General features: G+C 41.7%; 2 protein-coding genes across 6 annotated transcripts in view; both read left to right on the plus strand.

Annotated features, from left to right (window-relative positions):
* The first annotated feature begins 2467 nt into the window (after positions 1 to 2467).
* On the plus strand, positions 2468 to 10830 carry LOC124070647 (alpha-2-antiplasmin-like). Of its 3 annotated transcripts, XM_046410741.1 has the most exons (10): positions 2496 to 2624; positions 3036 to 3108; positions 3445 to 3513; positions 3607 to 3835; positions 4577 to 4720; positions 4813 to 4855; positions 5005 to 5150; positions 7369 to 7511; positions 8789 to 8993; positions 10062 to 10830. In XM_046410741.1, the coding sequence occupies exons 3-10, from the start codon at positions 3460 to 3462 to the stop codon at positions 10478 to 10480; spliced, it is 1383 nt and encodes a 460-aa protein (XP_046266697.1). In that variant the 5' UTR covers positions 2496 to 2624; positions 3036 to 3108; positions 3445 to 3459; the 3' UTR covers positions 10481 to 10830. The 3 variants fall into 3 exon arrangements, with proteins under 3 accessions (XP_046266698.1, XP_046266696.1, XP_046266697.1); XM_046410742.1 differs by lacking the exon at positions 3036 to 3108 and having other exon boundaries at positions 2468 to 2624; positions 5005 to 5099; XM_046410740.1 differs by lacking the exon at positions 3036 to 3108 and having other exon boundaries at positions 2469 to 2624.
* A 251-nt stretch (positions 10831 to 11081) lies between these two features.
* The window catches only part of serpinf1 (serpin peptidase inhibitor, clade F (alpha-2 antiplasmin, pigment epithelium derived factor), member 1), an 8277-nt gene continuing 652 nt past the window's right edge, over positions 11082 to 18706 (plus strand). Inside the window, exons 1-8 of one of the 3 annotated variants that reach the window (XM_046410744.1) lie at positions 11565 to 11583; positions 13680 to 13876; positions 14060 to 14120; positions 14247 to 14442; positions 14929 to 15084; positions 15981 to 16184; positions 16295 to 16434; positions 18458 to 18668. In XM_046410744.1, coding sequence (XP_046266700.1) covers positions 14061 to 14120; positions 14247 to 14442; positions 14929 to 15084; positions 15981 to 16184; positions 16295 to 16434; positions 18458 to 18668 — 967 coding nt within the window. In that variant the 5' untranslated portion in view covers positions 11565 to 11583; positions 13680 to 13876; position 14060. Of the gene's footprint in view, positions 11584 to 11837; positions 11916 to 13679; positions 13877 to 14059; positions 14121 to 14246; positions 14443 to 14928; positions 15085 to 15980; positions 16185 to 16294; positions 16435 to 18457; positions 18669 to 18706 lie in introns of those variants that run through there. The other 2 variants (XM_046410743.1, XM_046410745.1) reach the window with 2 other exon arrangements.

Here is an 18706-nt window from a genome sequence, read left to right on the forward strand (position 1 = left end):
TGCAGTGGTTAGCACTGTCGCCTCATAGCAAGAGGGTTCCAGGTTCGAATCCCGGTCTGGGCCCTTCTATGTAGAGTTTGCATGTTCTCCCTGTGCCTGCGTGGGTTTTCTCCGGGTTCTCCGGCTTCCTCCCACAATACCAAAAACATGCACATTAGGTTAATTGGCTACTCTAAATTGCCCCTAGGTGTGAGTGTGAGAGTGTGTGGTTGTTTGTCTTTGTGTGTCAGCCCTGCGATTGACTGGTGACCAGTCCAGGGTGAACCCCGCCTCTCGCCCGTAGTCAGCTGGGATAGGCTCCAGCTCCCCCGCGACCCTGACGGATAAGCGGTGTAGAAAATGGATGGATGAATGATGATAGAACTATGAGCAATAATACTTTTATATTATTGTTGTTGTTATTTCTTCATTTTGACTGTATTATTGAATTTATTCTACTGGGCTCAGGGTTGGCTTTGGGTCTTGACAAAATTTGTTCAGACTCATTTAACTGAAACAAAATGGGAGATAAAATACTAAACTCTGAAGTCACATATGGTTTTCTCCTTTGTGGATCCTGTTGCTTCTTCACTTATAGTCCAGTGAAGTGAAACTTCTGTTTGCCCTCTGCAGCCACCCAGTGGACACACGTGGGCCTGCGCCTACTTTCCTTTCCTTTTCTTTTGATCAGGACACCCATAAACTATCTTGTGAACATCCCAGTGTTAGATAATAGGTGTATTTTGTCCTAAAACTGATGTGGTCAGCCATGGCCTAGAGGTTGGAGAAGCAGCTTGTGACCCGAGGGTCGCCAGTTTGATTCCCCCTTGAACTGGCAGGAAAAAACTTGGGTGGGGATGGAGTAATTAATCAATGCTCTCCCCCTCCATTTGTAACAGCTGAGGTGCCCTTGAGCAAGGCACCTAAACCCCCATCTGCTCTCCGGGCGCCTGACAATAGTAGCCCATTGCTCCTGGGTGTTTCACGGCACATCACGTGTGTGTTCAATCAGTGATGGCTTAAAAAAAGAAGAAAGAAAAATTTCTGTGTATGTAAAAATATACTAACAAATAAAGTTTGAAGAAATCTAAAATGACAGTATGATGATGACAAAGTGACTATCAGAAGCCACGAAACAGCACACAAACCAAGCAGAGCACACATCGTGCAGCCTGGTGCCATACAACACAATCAGTGCATAGATCATTCACGCAGAGCAATTAGATGCAGAGGAAAGTATTCACAACCAATTAACAAAAAATATAAAATCTAAAATCAATTGATCCTAATAAGATTTTAATGGAGATTGTATTAAAGTTGGAATAATATTAATATCAGGTGTTGAATATATAAAAATAAAATATTATATATAATAAATATATATTATAAAATATATAAAATATTAATACCCTGTTAAAATACCACTACTGAATGTCATGGTGGGATTTTCTTCTGAAATAAAAAATGGTGACATCTGCTGGCAGATGCTTGGTTTTACAGATGGAAAAACTACAAATTAATTGAAGCTGGGACCGATAAAGCATTCTCATTTTTCTTTGTGAATGTATGTCTTGGAGTTCACGTGAGCCACAGATCTGTGAACTGAATCTGTAGCTTTAGTTATGTAGTGTTATAGTGACCAAGTAATGACCTGGTGAACTGACTGTTATAGCCCTGTTATAAATAACATCCTGGGTAAAGCAGAGGGCAGGAGATAAACCTGAATTGGGGTACTAACAGTTATTACATCCTGTCTGTTTGTCTTTCAACCTGTGAAGGAATGTCTTTAAAGCTCCATACAAAGAACCAGAGACACATTAGAAAGTATAAAATGAGATGGAGTCTTCAACCAGTGGGGCACAGCTCTGAACTGCTTGCTGCTGTGTGGTTCTGTGTGTTGCCTCCTCTCTATAGAGATAAAAACATTTTGGTGCATGCTGTCTTCCGGATTTGTTGTGTTTTCCTTTGCTTAACTCACTATAGGCAGAAATGAAATTGCCATAACAACGTAAAAGGCTAACTGTTTGTTACAGGGTAGCACTGTGGGGGCGTTTAGCTGGAACCACACAGTCAGAACAGAACAAATACCCACCCACACTCTGCTGAATGTGCAGAGTGCCATGAAGGCCCAAAACCTCAGACTAGCTGAGTCCTGAATATAAGACACATTCAAATGTGTGCCACAATATACTCATACTCTAATCACTACATACATCACCTTGTCATTCTGCCAGTAGCTGAACGTTGCTGACAGAATGATAAGACGTTGATGATGGAATAACAACAGTCTTGTGGAGACACAGACAGTTTGCTGTGTCTCAGTAACTGACATGCTAGAAATAACCCAGTTTACTATTGAAGGAATCTGACTGTCACTGAGATGGATTCACTACTAAAACCAAAGTCTACAAAGAGTTTGGCACCAGTCTGACTGACAGTCTGTCTCTGTATTTTTACATTGTGTTGTGACCACTCATACAGTCAGGATCTGTCCGGGGTTGATCATTAACCAGTCAATAAGTTGCTGAGTCCAGCCACTACGCAGTCCAGCCTCGAGAAGCTTGACCACATCTGCCCGCACTCTTATTTTATTCATCTCTTCTTTAACCCCTGTACTTTCTGCCTCCACAGTATAGACAGACCAGGTGAGTTCAGACCATCTTTGATTTGATATCTTCACTCTAGTCTGTGACTGAAGACAGCTTTGCTGCCAGTCAGTTTCAGTGCTGCTAAAATCTGTAATTTATAAAGTGGGTCATAAAGATGTTTTTTAATTGTACTTAAGTAGAAAAGATGCCAACAGCATACAGACGGTATATATAATCATGTAAACAGTGTCAGTGGATTCATACAGTTCATGTAGTTCAGTGTTTTCTGTGTATTTAGTGTACTGCAATTTGACCAATAAAAGGTTCTGAAACAGTAACCTTTAGTCTGCTGGTAAACACAGCAGCCATGTCTGAAACCTCAGCTGACTTAAAACCTGCTGCACAGATACATTATGTACTCCAGGACAATGAAAAAACACAAACATTTCAATAGTGCGTTGTTCACAGCTGTTGGCCTGTCGATCAAACACTTTGGTCCAGTCCGAAACATACTGGCAACAACTGAGTGGATTGCTGTGATGTATGATCCAAACAGGATGTATCCTAACAACTAATCCCTGGACTTTTCCTTTCACAGTACCAAAAGACAAAATTTAATATACCACAGCTTTTGATAGAAGTTTGTTAGTGCATGTATAGTACTGTTTCATATTAATTAGATCACTTAAGAGCAGAAATATAGCCTTTGTTGCATCATATCCCTCAAACTCCCCATGGCTCCATCATGGCTTTCACAGTCTTTTCGTGGTCTGACCAGCAATAATCTGATCTCCCTCATCACTAGTCGAAGACATGTAATCTGGCAGTGATAATGTGGTAATAATCTAGTAACTGATGATGTCTCTGTGTCTTTCAGACTGGTTGTGTGGAAATGAAGCTGTGTCTTCTTCTTTTCTTGCTTTGTCTCTGCTGTCCAGGACTGACAGTAAGAACTAAGTGTTTCTGTTCATTGGCTGTTTAATGGACCAGATATAACCAAACTTTTCAGAAAGTTGTCTGTCTGTCCTCCTGTCTTCAGGAGGGGCCCAGTGTAGGAAGTCCTGTCAACGAAGAGAAGGCCACAGAGGAGGGTGTCCACAGCTGTGGAGGGAGGAGGTGGTTCAACCCTGATGAACGCAGGTCAATAGGAGGTGCCATAGAACGACTGGGTTTACAGCTTCTGGAAAAGCTTTCTATAGGTCCACTGCAGCCCAATGTTGTCCTGTCACCTCTCAGCCTGACCTTTGCCCTTGCTCATCTCACCCTGGGTCAGTTCGAGTTTAATTTCGTTTTTCATAAAAATCAAGAAATCAGTATTCAGCCAGTTGTACGGCGGGATTTTTCACTAATTCACATTTCACATTTGGTTGTATACACAACAAAGGTACGACACCAGGTCTTGTTTCCATGTCCTCATTAGGCTCAGACACACTTAATAAAGTCTAAACATTTCAACTGTGGACCACGGAGCAGTGGATAGCATTGTTGCCTCATAGCAAGAGGGTTACATTGCCCCTATGTGTGAGTGTGTGGTTGTCTGTCTTTGTGTGTCAGCCCTGTGACTGACTGGTGCCCAGTCCAGGGTGTTCCCTGCCTCTCGTCCATAGTCAGCTGGGATTGGCTCCAGCTCCCCGCGACTCTGATGGATAAGCTGTATAGAAAATGACTGACATTTCAACTGCCAACAAATGTTTTAATGGCATGCTTTGCATAAAGTCCAACATGAATGCTGGGCTGAACCTGACAATCTGATACCCTTCCTGATACCCCATACCCTTCCTCTGATTTCTTCCATAGTGTCACCCTTGATTAATTAGTTTCTGGCGACAGAACATCATCGTAACATCACTGGGCTGCTAGCATGCCTGCACATTTTAAGTCTGATGTCATAAAACATCAAAGCAGTTCTGCCTCAAGAAATGCCGTCACATGTTCACAAGTTACTCCATTAATTGTTCCTGCACATTTCTTAGAACAATTTGTTGAGGCTGATTTTTTTTTTCTCTCAGGTGCTCGCAATGAGACAGAGAAGCTGCTGCTGAAGAGCCTCCATGCTGACAGTCTAACATGTTACCATCACATCCTGGGAGGCCTTCTACCTCACTTCAGAAACACATCGTTGGAATTGGCGACACGCATGTACCTGAGACCAGGTGTGTGCTGATGAGTGTTAATGATTGGTTTTAACAAGATTGGTTTAAGTTTTGCCTTATCCATCTTTTCCATTTTCTCTCTTTTCTCTCAGGATTTGAAGTGAAGGTTTCTTTTGTTGAGGACTCTCTGGCCAGGTATCAACTCCTACAATGCAAATACACCCCGAGCTGCACACATTTCATTTCAGACTGAACTGGTTGAACTCTAACAGATTCTTTAGGTTCTGATTTTCATGTATATGCACCAAGGAAGTAAAACAACAATACAATTTTTTCCTCTTCAGGTACCAATCACAGCCTGTCCCTCTGGTCTCTGTGGATGAGGTCAACCAGTGGGTGGAGAATGCCACCAATGGTCACATCCCCAACTTCTTGCAAAGTATTCCACATGATGTGGTGCTTATGCTCACAAATGCTGTGTATTTTAAAGGTGAACCATTGCCCTGAAGTCCCCTCAGTAAAGTCCTTTAAACAGTCAAAGTGAAGACAGGCAATCAGTGCACAACGCAGAACAGATGTTTCAGCAGTAATGTGAGTGGCAGGATTTCAGAGGAGTGATGACAGATCAGTTAACTTCTATGAAATCTCAAATGTGTACCTTCTCAGTTATCTGTTTACGGAGTAACTAAACCCCTAAACCACTTTTTTCAGTTGAAAATCAATTTAAATAGGTACTTAGTAGGGTTACTGATTGATTCAGATTCAAAACCTGATTTTCTAGAGGAAAGTAGTTGGATTTTCTGTTTTGTGTTATAAATATGCGTAGCAATTCAATTGAATTTTTATTTATATAGCATCTTATACAATCAAAATTGGCTCTAGGTGCTTTACAGAAATCCAGAGCCTGAACCCCTGAGCAAGCAGACAGTGGCAAGGAAAAACTCCCTTTTAACAGGAAGAAACCCTGAGCAGGACCCGACTCACAAGGGAGAACCATCCTGCTGATAGTCGGCCAGGTGAAGGAGGAGAAGAAGAGGTAGACAGGACAGAGAGGATGAAAGAGAGAGAGAGAGAAACATACATGCAATAAACATCATATATTACAAAGGACAAACATGACAGGTTGTTATAAATGGAATTCTGAAGATTATGTATTGGTTTTTTAGATGATATGTTGTTCAAGTTAGGTCTAATAGCACTACACAGAAGAACGACATGGGCAGATGTTGACAGTAGACACTGGGTTTGTCACTGGGTTTGTCAGAGGATGCAGTTCAACATGTAGATCTGGATGGAGAGAAACCTGCAGAAAGATACAGAGAGAGAAAGAAAGGGAGGGAGAGACACAAAACTACGAGGACAACTGGACACACAGTTAGTGACAGAAAATAATGAATTATATGTTGATCTGATGAGGGAAGAGGAGGGGAGAGGAAGAAGAGGAGAGGAGGTAGGGGAGTAAAGATGGTGGTGGTGTTGTGGGGGTGGGGGAACTGCCCTATAGCAGCGTAGCTATGATAGTCACACCTGTTCTACCTGCGGCTGTCTGCCAAGAAGTGACTGTAACTATGGCTACCAGCCCTACACACTTTGTTTGAGGCTAACTATACGCTTTACTAAACAGAAAGGTTTTAAGTCTGGTGTTAAAACTGGAGGTGGCGTCTACCTGTCGAACCCAGATTGGCAGCTGGTTCCACAGCAGGGGTGCCTGATCGCTAAAGGCTCGTCCTCACATTCTACTTTTATGAAATCTGGGAACTGCAAGTAAACCTGCACTCTCTGATCTGAGTGTTCTATTGGGAATATATGGGACTATTAGATCCTGCAGGTATGGTGGGGCTAGTCCATTTAGGACCTTATATGTAAGTAGGAGAATTTTAAAATCTATTCTGAATTTTACCGGAAGCCAGTGAAGAGAAGCTAAGATGGGGGAGATATGATCCCTTTTACTGATTCCTGTCAAAACTCCAGCTGCTGCATTCTGGATCAGCTGCAGGCAATTAATAGAGTAATTTGGACATCCTGTTAATAATGAGTTGCAGTAGTCCAGCCTAGAAGTAACAAAAGCATGGACAAGTTTTTCATCATCACTCTGAGAGAGGACACTCCTAATTTTAGCAATATTATGGTGGTGAAAGAAGGCGGTCTAAGAGATCTGTTTAATATGGTGGATAAATGACACATCCTGATCAAAGATAACGCCGAGGTTCCTCACAGTCATACTGGAGGCCAAAGTAATGCTGTCCAGAGAGAGAATATTATCAGCTGTCCTAGTTCTGAGATGTTTGGGGCCAAAAACAATGACCTTAGTTTTGTCTGAGTTTAATAATAAAAAATTGGAGGTCATCCAGTCCTTTATGTCCTTAAGACATGCCTGGAGCCTGGCTAATGGCTCTGTTTCTTCAGGCTTTACGGATAAGTACAACTGAGTGTCATCAGCATAACAATGAAGGTATATAAAGTGGCTGCAGTGTTGTTGAGAAAGCAATCAATGTCTGCAGTAATATTTGAATCAGTACGCTCTCAATTGCAGTCTACAGGTTGAAACGTGCTATTACAACTGAATTCTATGAGTGGCTGAGCTGGAGGCAGATGACATTTTGGAGGCTGCTTATGTCACCAACCACCCTATCACCAACCTGAACCTCATGAGTTCAGGTTGTCAAAAACTGATTTTACTCACTTGGTAATGATGCTGTGTTTCTCAGGTGAATGGCAGACACGATTTGACCCCATGGTGACCTCTAAGGGAGTGTTCTATCTGGACAACCAGAACTCTGTGTTAGTGGACATGATGAAGTCTGCCCAGTACCCGCTCCGCCTGCTGGATGATCCAAAACTAGAAGCACAGGTAACACCGGATTTGGCATGGGTTCATCAGTGATGTTGCTGATACTGTCCATAACCACAAGAGGAATCAACACTTTTCACTCCAATGCATGATTTTTCTTTTTATCTGTATTCAAAAACAAATATGTGTGTCTCGCATCTTTATGTCTCTCTTTTGTGACCAAATGTCTCAGTTCAAAGAGGACAGTCTGGATTTTGAACCCTAACCCTCATGAATTCTAATGGAAGAGTAATTTTACTTAGGAGTGATTAAGATTTTGTTTGAATCTGACAAATATGACTTATGATTTTTTTTAAATCAAATCTGTGGTCATAGCAGAGTTAAGGTTGCATCAAGACCCTGGACATCCTATGTTAGTTTGCATTGTAGGATCCCCAGGACAAGCTGGAAGACATGGTTGGCCTGCTTTACTTAGCCTGCTGCCACCGATGTTTAAAGCTTCTTGCCACTTTGACTGAACAGCCAGTCATAGACAAATGTTTTCAGTGACCATGGTTGAAATAAGTTATGTTTTAAAAATGTTTTTTGTCTTTTTTAATTTTGTTCCTTTTACCTTTTAATCACCATGTATTCCAACAGTCTGTTGAGAGTCAAAAGTGTGAACTTGAGCAACATAACTGGGACTCAAGTCAGACTTAAATCACAAGTTGATGACTTTAGACTTGACAGAATCAACTCAATTTGGACTCTCAAGATTTCTCTTGAACTTTAGCCTTTTGACTTGAAAATAATCAATCACAATTTAAAAAGCCACCAAACAATTACTTTCATTCATTAACTGAATCAACTAACGTTAACATTATCTGTCCAAATTTAACATCCACCATGCACCAAATGCAGGGGGATTTTCTATTTGGACTATCTCCACACTGGCAGTTTGTACCAAAACAGTAACATAAGAAAACACTGCTGAGAGTATCTACCGTGTTTTGGTGTCGTTTACGGGCAGCTGCTTCTGTCCATTGCTGTCTGTGTTGGAGTTTGATACACATAGCAACAAGGGCTCCATGGTGCAATTAAGTGCAGCTGGTATACAAAGAATAAATGAATTGAGGCATGGAAAAAGTCTGGATCAGAATTTACAGACAAAGATGCCACAACTTTCCACTTTGTTCAGCATTTGTAGTTGCACATAGAAGTATAAGTCTATCAAGTCTGCCTTAACTTGGTTTTTGACTTGGGAGTGGAGTACAAAGACTTGACACATACTTGTGTCAATGACCTTTTGAGTTAGTCCATATGAAATGGAACAAAAAAGGTTCTTTTTTCTTATACAGGTTGCCAGTTTTCCCTTCAAGGGAAACACCAGCTTCATAATTGTCATGCCCTTGCCAGGCAGAGGAAACGTGTCATCAGTGCTTCCCAAACTGAACATCTCAGACCTTTATGGACGTCTACCTCAAGAGAAAATAATGCAGGTCAACTTACCCAAGATGAAGCTACAGTACCGCCAGGAGCTCCAAGAAGTCCTGACCAGCATGGGTGAGAATATTAGCTTCACTAAAGGGAAGAAACAACAAAGGGTGATACACAGCACTAAAGGGCAACATGTTGTGTAGTGTGAGATTTGACAATGGTCAAACACCTTGGACACATTATGGAGACATAAGAAGTGGTCAGTTTACAGTAGCCTAAATGTTCCAATCTGGGGAATCAGTGTGATACACTGATACTCTGAAGCGTAAGTAGGCACATGTACTGACACCGCTGGTGTGTAGGCTTAATTTTTAAACAACTGGTGAGTATTAATACTGCCTGCTGTACTTTGAACAAGAAATGAGACAACTTCTCTTAAAGCACACCTTTGATAAAATAAATCACCCAGACTCCCAACAATCCTTTCCTTCCTTGTTGGTGCATTGAACCGTGAGTTTAACTTTCTGTGTCTGCATAGCTGCTGGTGTCTGTCAGTTAAACGTTGTTGTTGCTCATGACTATGACTCTTCACCACAGAAAGTATAAATTGTGGACACAGTTTCCACATCTGTAATGTAAAACCAATGCAGAAGTACCTTAAACCTGCAGTGTTTCTGACATCCAACAGGGGGCGACTCCACCAGTGTCAAGCAGAAGTCTGACTGTATGTGAGCTTACAAGAAAATGAGTCGACTTCTCAGTTGATTTCTGATCTCAGTAAACAGTTTCCTGACGAGTATATGGTCTCAGTTGCTTGAAACAAGCAACCTATGTTCATTTAGTGAATAATGATCTCATTCAGAGTCAAACATATCATAAAGCAGGGGGTGACTCAGGGCAAGGGTACCTTGTGATTAACAAGTTGCTACCATAGGGGTCCTCAGGTTCTCAGCCAGATCCAACTAGGACATCCTCCCTAGATTTTCCCTCTTATCCAGATATGGTCACTTTCTCTTAGAAAAGATTAGGGTTCAGGTTAGAAGATGATGGCAATGTCCACAATGTTAGTCAACAAACCTATGAGCAATTTCACAGTGGGTTTACACTTTCTGTCCACATGGTCTTTGTGATTACTGTCTATGCATAGAATATCTGGCCCTTCAGTCTGTAACTGCCTTCCTGTCTCTCTATCAGGCCTTGGTTCTCTGTTTTCGGGTCCTGATCTTTCTGGGATTTCAGACCATCCTCTGAGGGTGACGGATGTTCGCCATGCTAGCACAGTAGAACTCAACGAGGAAGGTGTGGAGGCGTCAGCCACCACTGTTGTTACCTCCACACGCTCTGTCTCCCTTTTCTCTGTCAACTCTCCCTTCCTCTTTGCCCTTGTCGATGATGCCTCTCTGGCCCCCCTCTTCATGGGCATCGTCACAAACCCCGCCCCCGACAACGACCGTGTGCTGAATGATGATCCCCATGGCAACAGAACCATGAGTGACCAACCTGTGATGGTGAACAGTAAAGACAGCGACACATTGTGCAGTGAGATAGAGCCAGCAGAGGGTGGCAGCATGCAGTCATGTAGCGCTCCCACAGGTGACAGTGAACAGCAGTAACAGAGACAGAATCTGCTCCAAACCAGACCAGTCAGAACCTGCCTCAGATCTTTCAAAGGAAAAGTTCACCATGTTTGGAGATGCAGCAGTTGTGTTTGTTGCTGAAAGTTAGAACATTGATTTCTGATGTGATGAGAATGCTAAAAAATATTCAGTGACTTCATAATACTCTTGTAATACATTTGAAGACAGCAAACAGCAGAGAGAAAATCCACTGAGAGGAAACACAAGACTGTTTCATATAAAACCAAATATTTTCAACTATGCTTTATGATGTTAAAAATCTTTCCTTTGCAGATGTTTTATCTACAAAGTGACAATTTCAAAAGAAAATAAAACAAAAAGCTGTATTTGTGTTGTTGAAAGAGACTTTAAATTTTGGGTTTGTTTGAAAGAAATTTCAAATAGATTCACACAGAAAAGGAAGAAAAAGTCCAGAACAGGGAACCAATAATATCAAACTAGTGAAACAATGATTTTAGTCATTCACAGGTCTGGACTTGATGACTGACAACTCTTCATCCTTCCAGAACTTACCAACTGCATGGTAGTCGAGGTTGAGGTTGGTATTCAAACATTGCGGTGGTCAGGTGGTCATAGGATTCTAGATATCCTTCAGATGTGTTCTAGAGGTACTTTGGGGGGTTTCAGAGGTCCACAGGAGGTCCCATTCTGCTGTTCTTCCAATCATGTATAAGGTCATCTCAGGTGTCTTTGATGTCAACTCTGAGTTGATAGCAGTGGTTCAGGTCTTTGATGCGTTTCCTTTGTTTCTCAGGTGAAAGAATTCCCAGCAGGCTTTGGAGCTTTCCTGCCCAGATTAATGAACTCTCAATGTATAACACTATAAAATAAAAGACCTCTAATGGGTTGGACAGTGATGATGGGAGCAGACTGCACTGGTATTGCTGGTTAAACTCCAGCGCCCCTTCATGTCTGAAGCTTATTTCTGTCCGTGTTGCGCGCTCCCGGCTCCTCTCCGCCAACTGCGGGGACGCGCCGCTATAAGCGCAGATCGAGGAGGCGTCAATGAGGCGAAGCCTCGTCTCAGCTGCAGAGACGGATATTCAGACCGACGCAGACTTTCCAGGAGCGGAGCAGAGGTGAGTCTTTCTTTCCCTTTACGCGCAGCTTTCGACTTTTTGATCATTTGCTCTGCGACGTGAAGATAAATTTAGGTTTAATTTGGTACTGCCAAATAGAGATGAAGCACCAGAAAATGTTTACAGGCGTCTGTCCAGTATTTGACGAAACAAGCCCTCTCTGCATGATGATTTCAAAACGTTTTAAAGTGTCAGAAAGATGAACTTTCTCCAGTTCATTTCAGCTTTTCCATCTCAGCTCCTGTCGCTGAGCCAAGAAACACAGTCACAGCTGGAGCTTATCCACTCAACAGTTTATGTAACAGTTCTGATTTCAGCGGAGCAGACACAGGGTCAGTCCTCTGACACTCTGAAACCAAAATGACTTATGACTTAATCATTAGATACTGCTGTCATTAAATATAATTTACATCTTTATACATATTTACGTCTTTGTATGTGTTCTAACTTTTGGTTTTACATTGTTCTCTTGTTATATGGGGAACTTTTTTGCCACAAACATTTCTGTAGTTCTATGGAATAATTCGGTGGTCTGGACTGTTTAAAATGTGGTATCAGAGAGTTGATGAGCAGCCAATGAGAAACATTCCTATGAGTCGCAGAGACAAGCAGGAGACTTGCTGTCTGTCTTCAGTCTGCTGCAGGGCCCTGCAGGTTCCCATCAGTTCTGTTCATATTTTAAACTCCTCAGCGTAGCAGCAGTTCAGACTTAAATTATCCTTAAAGATCCTTGTGAAACGACTGGTGCATTCAGATGTCCTGCTCAGACTCTGCAGTCTGAATATTGCTGACATGATGGTAAACCTTCCCAAGAAAAGCTCCCAAACCCCTAAAACTTAGTTTTTTGTGATCAGTTATGTGAAAATTTGTGTTTGAGATCGGGACAAAGGTTGATCTGTTGATCTGATACACTCTGATCAGGACTTAAACATGTGACTCTTATGTTTGCTGTGTTGCCTTCATGGTCTGCTGAAAACGTCCGAGTCAAACAGTATTGCATTCAGACTTAAAGGAAAGAGCAGAATCTGGGAAAAAAACTGCAACCTCAGAGCTTTTTGGACGACATCTGGATTTCCCATCAGGCGCTGTGTGTGTGTACGTGTGGGGCCTGAGGTTCAGATTTGTTTTGTAAAACCATGACTGCTGGGTCCAGATGTGTGCAGAAGAACAAAAGAGACATTGTGTGTATGTGTGAGAGAGAGAGTGAGATGAAACTTCTATTTGACTCCTGAAGAACAAACATTGTAATTCCCTCTCCTAATGACTGGTTTTCTGATGGGCTTGATGAAGGTCTCGATCAGACTCAGGTGGTCTTTGTGGGCCTCCTTACATCCCGACCCATCACCAGAACAAGTGTTGGTTTTCTGCAGACCACAGATATGTTGAAACTGAATGTCTTTGAAACATTTTATGTTGTGCTGTACTGCTGATCTGGTTAATGTAGGGATGAACACACTCGGTCAGGGTTAGGAAAACATTTTGGCTGGAAAAACCTGGTTCTGTTGCTATAAATGCAGCTGGAAGATGTCGGTTGAAGTAGTCTTGAATCGTGGTCTCTTTCTCTGTCTTTCCTGGGCTTCAGGAAATGTTGTTAATCAACATACAGATTAGCATTTAAGCCAAACTACAACCTTTGACTAAACCAAAAAGCTTTTGTTGCCTAAAGCAGAGACATGAGTCTGGACATGAACTCTGGACTCTGGACTCTCAGTCCTGCTCTCTGAATGTCCACTTGCATCACCTCCCTGTCATGGTACATTAAAGCAATGCTTCATTCGCTCAAGTAAATACCATCCAGCAGCGATTACATTTGGCTGCAGCATAATAGCTGAAATAGTATAGTGATGTAGATTTAGATAATTTAGCATCTCTCCCCTGAAATTATACGAAGCACTGCTCTGAAATTATGTGGTTCTGCTGTGAAAACAAAGGAGGACTTTCCTCTCATTACTGAACGGTTCTGATTTCTTATTCTTTTTATTAGTTTCCTTCTTCATTTGCTTTTTTCTTCTTTTGTTCCTCCTTGCACTTTTTACTGTGTCTCTATCACGTGTTAGATTTAGTTTAGAGAAAATGCTGAAAAATTCACCACACAGGAGTTGCAGACCAGCAGACAGCAGACACACTGAGGAGGTGGAGACCAAACTCTGAGTTAACAGAGAGGGAGGACTGGACTGAGACTCATCAGGAGACACTAACAGACCCCACCTGAACCACCAAGTTGATCTGGGGCTGCTGGATGAGGACATAATCAGCTGTTTCACACTCCAAATGTTGTTTCTTTTGAAAACCAGTGGGCACAAACAAATTCTAGTTTTTTCACCTCACCAAACATGAAAATTCTTTCACCATTAAAAGAAGTTAATGAGTTTCTCCGAGGTCTTGAATCTCTGTCCTCTGTCTCAGCTCCATCTGTCCGCTGTCTGAGCTCCATCTGTCCTCTGTCTCAGCTCTGGTTTCTGTGTTTGTCCTGCAGGATGAAGCGAGCAGCTTTCTTGCTGGTGTTTGGAGTCATCCTGAGCTTCTGTCAGGCTCAGGTAGGTCAGGCTCAGCTAGAAAAATCAGTTTCTCACATATACAGACAACAATACATGAATGGCTTTGGCAAAGTCTGAGATTTTGGTTGTGGCAGCAGATCTTTTGTATGTTTTGATCCATTCCAGACAGAGACAGGAGCTGAAGAGACGGGTGGGGAGGAGGAACATGTGGAGCTCTTCACCACCCCTCAGACCAAGATGGGTGCCGCTACCTCGGACTTTGGCTACAACCTGTTCCGTGCCCTGGCGAACCGTGAAGCTGCCACAAACATCTTTCTGGCCCCAGTCAGCGTGTCGGTGGTGCTGACACAGCTCTCCATGGGTGACAACACAAACACACGATTAACTACACCCATACTGGTTCTTAGGTCTGCTGTGGTGTGTGTGTGGGCCATCAGCCAAACTGTTTCTGTTTATTTCAGTTTTGGTTGCTGCTCCCCAAAACCCACATCATCAGTTGGTTTGATGATGTCTTTTTTCTCTAATGCTTATTTTAACTCAACTTAATTGTTTAACTTGCTCAGTATTCATCATACAGCAGTGCACGGAGACACCATGTTTAACTTTGTTTTTCAATATTGCTACACATTACACCACTGCACAAGATTACTAATGTCGTCTAAGTTCAGTCTGGACCTCACAGGTAGCAAAATGCTTCCACTCCAAGTCGTCAGCTAAAGAAAATATTAAATCTTCATTCTCATGTGCTTTAGAACCTCAGTAGTGCTCAAGATTCGAAGGAAACAAAGATGGTGCACATAAAAATATGACTGAACTTGACCAGAATGTGTTACCCCTTGTACCTCAGGAGGGTCTGAACATTCTCAGAGGCAGCTGTTCAGGGCTCTGAGGTACCACACCCTGCAGGATCCTCAGCTCCACAACACCCTGAGGGACCTACTGGCCTCGGTCAGGGTGCCTGGAAAAGGTCTGAGCACTGCGGCACGCATCTACCTGGCCCGACGTGAGTTCTTGTAGGAGGATGAGCTCCACATGTCTGTTCAAGACTTACTGAAACTGAAAACATGACAAATTTCCCCACTGTGGGACCAATAAAGGAAATTCTAAATTCTCCTAACCCCTTTAAGATCTGTTTACTGCAGAGGAAAACTTCAACCTTGTCAGAAAGAACACAGGAGAGTAAAGAAACTTAAGGAGAGAAACCATGGTTGAAGTGACAGGAAGCTGAATGAATCACACAGTCAGTAGCCTAACTTCCTCTGTTTATGTGACAGCTCTATCACCTGACACATGTATGTGAGCTTTGAATTTATGGTCTGATCTACATCAGGTGATGAAAGGTCACGCATATACTTTGATGCAAACTGGAGCAATAATGTGTCAGCTTCTCATCTAATCTCATGAATCAGACCTCAGTCAAGCTGCAGACTCTTGATCGAATGTCTTCTCATAGATGTTCATAGTGCTGCACTGGGTTGTTACAGAGTTCCAATTGTTGACCTGCACACCTGTAAACAGCTCAACTCGGGTATGATTTTATGCATAACACAGCCCTCTGGACTCAGAAATGTGTTTGGATTTCTGCTGTTAGGTAACCTGACAAGCACTTCATCAATACTAAGCTTAAAGGCTGTTATTTTGAATCCTCAGTGATTGAGTGCTTTTCCTTCAAGCGTCAGCATTTTTACAAAATTATTCAAATAAGATGAAAAGAGTTCTGGATCCCATGCTTCCATGATCCCCAATGACAAATTCAGGCCCTTGTTTATGTCCTGTGGTCCATGTTGAAAACAGTCTCAATTCAGATGATTTATTATGGACCCCTCATGTTAGTTTTTGGTTATGGTTCTTAATTTGTGATGTATCTGTAAGCTGACTCTGTAAGGCGTCTATTGTCAGGACTTCGTCTGAAGCAGGACTTTTTCACGCTGGTGGAGCAGCAGTATGGAGTTCGCCCCAAGGCGCTGCAGGGTGGGGCCAGAGATGTAAAAGAAGTCAATGACTGGGTGTCTCAGCAGACAGATGGGAAGGTCCAGCGCTTTCTGACCTCATCCTTCCCTAAAAACCCTGGAGTGAACGCCATAAGTGCCGCCTACTTTAAAGGTAAGTTGGATTTCAGTTGCTGCAGTGGTTTGAGGGTCTCCTGGTTGTTAGAACAAGTCATACCCAGTTAATGATGTGTATGATCTCAGATGTTTTCTGGATGTAAACAGGGAAATGGGTGACTCGGTTCAGCCAGAGCGGAGCAATGGAAAACTTTCAAGTTGAAGGTGGAACACCTGTCCGGATTTCCATGGTGCAACAGGATAACTACCCCGTGAAGATGGGAGCTGACACAGACTTGAGCTGCACGGTGAGTGTTTTCTAGTCTGAAAGCTTACCCTTAGCAAAAAGTAGTTTATTCAAGTGTACTACGAGTATACTTGTTTTATACTAAAACTCAAGCAGTATACTTGAAGTTTACTTTTTATATACTAAAAAAAGTCTAAGACTAAGTACATTAACGCTTGCACTTACACTTATACTTTAATACTAAAGCTTATACTTGTACTATAGTATATTTTTACTTCTTTCTGCCACAACGTACTATTACTTGTTATATCTTGATCCAAGTACAGAATAAGGTCAAGTCATTGACTCATGCTTACATTTAATTTAGCGGAATAAAAATGTTTTTCACTACACACATTTACTTTGAGGTGTTACCCCTGTTATAGACTTACATGTTCAAGATCATATAGTGCTGGAGTTTAAAAGTTTACAGTAAATAATATGTGTGCTCAATTGCATTATCTTTATGTACCTTAAAGACATACACAAAACCAGAGAAACATTTGACTTGACTTTATTGATCAAGTTCTAGTCCCTTTCTTAAGGGCTTGGCAATGGTGTTATGTACACAGCATCATTTGTTTCAGCAAGAACACATTTTGTTTTAATCATATCAGGTAAGACAGCATTAACGGTTTCAGTTTTTTTTAACCTCATACAATGGCAGTACATAGAAGACTGTACTTGTGGTATACTTTAAGTATACTTCAATAGATGGAGGACTAGAAGTATATAAGTAGTACACTAGTTGCATATAGATGAGTGCACTTGTGGTATACTTGAAAGTGTACTTTTGTAGACTTAAAATGACCTTATTAAGTGTACTTAAAATATACTTTTATAAACTTAAAAATGTTTAGTTCAAAGAAGTATTAAATTAGTATACTTTCTAGTACACTACAAGTACATGGTCCGTAGTATACTTGCTATACTTATACTCAAGCATACTTAATAAAATTAACTTCGAATATACTACTTTTTGCTAAGGATTACCATCATTATGTGTCTTTTAAACGACTACAAAATGTACCATCATGTGTCATCATCATCATCACACACGATTTTGAAAACAGGGCTCTTTTTTCAAAGCACAATTAATCAAACACCACACCCAATTTGCAGAACACCCCAGCTTGTTTGCAAAATGAAGCACTTTAGCCAAAACTATACACATATTTATGAACATGCTATTTTGTTTTCATGTCACTCACACAGTCTTTAAAATAATCTGACACAGTTTCAATCAGTTATACACTACTGTAATTAATTCAAAACGCATTTGTAAAATCTCACAAGACCAATTCTGCTGACTGATGAAAATATTTATTTACCATATACACAATCAACATTACAGTCAACATGGAAAATCAGGAAAAAAATATATGCTTGCTACTTTAAACACTTTAAACACAACAACCACTCTAACACAAAAATACTGTATAAAATGAGTAATCTGTGAAGAAATGCAAGAATTAGATCAGTGTTGTATGGACCCAGACTGGCATGACGGTGAAGGATCCCATTCTGGGTAATGGCAGCGCAAAGGGTGATGCTGCCCCCACGCTGCCCTGGCACATTGGTAATAGCCCTGTGCCCAATTACATTTCTCCCTCTTCTTCTTCTAGCTCCTTCCATTTTTGTTACAGTAAAAGCAGGTGAACTCACCTGCTGCCTTTTTATACTGCTTATACCCACCTGATTGGTGTGTTTTCAATTAAGCACAGATGTGTTTGCACAGCAGGTGGATGGCTTTATCCAATTTGTTTATAGGTGGGGTCATTTTGAAAGCCAGAGCACATCACAGTGCTTAGCTGTGCCTAAAGTTTGAAAATGTGTGTAGCATTTTGCAAATTACTGTTTTGTTTTGTTGTTTTGCAAAAAGTGTTAGGCAGAGTTTGTGCTTATGATTGTGAAAATCTGGATAAGTGTTTTGCTTCTTGAGTGTAGGGTTGTGTGATCATTTTATTGTAGTGTGTAAACAACCATAAAAAAACTGTAATCAGCCTGTAATGCTTGAAACATGAATTTGATGTGGTCGTGTTCAGATCGCTCAGATCCAGATGCAGGATGATGTCAGCATGTTCATCTTCCTGCCTGATGACGTGACTTCCAACATGACACTGCTGGAGGAGAGTCTTACTGCGGAGTTTGTTCAGGACCTCTCCATGACTCTCCTCCCTGCCAAGGTGTCCCTCACTCTGCCTGTGCTGAGGCTCAGCTACTCCACAGACCTGCTGCCGTTGCTCAGCGACCTGGGTGAGTTTGGGTCTCAGCAAACACTTCCAGCCTTTTCC

Source organism: Scatophagus argus, chromosome 14 (assembly GCF_020382885.2).
Source record: "Scatophagus argus isolate fScaArg1 chromosome 14, fScaArg1.pri, whole genome shotgun sequence".
NCBI classification, from domain to species: Eukaryota; Metazoa; Chordata; class Actinopteri; family Scatophagidae; genus Scatophagus; species Scatophagus argus.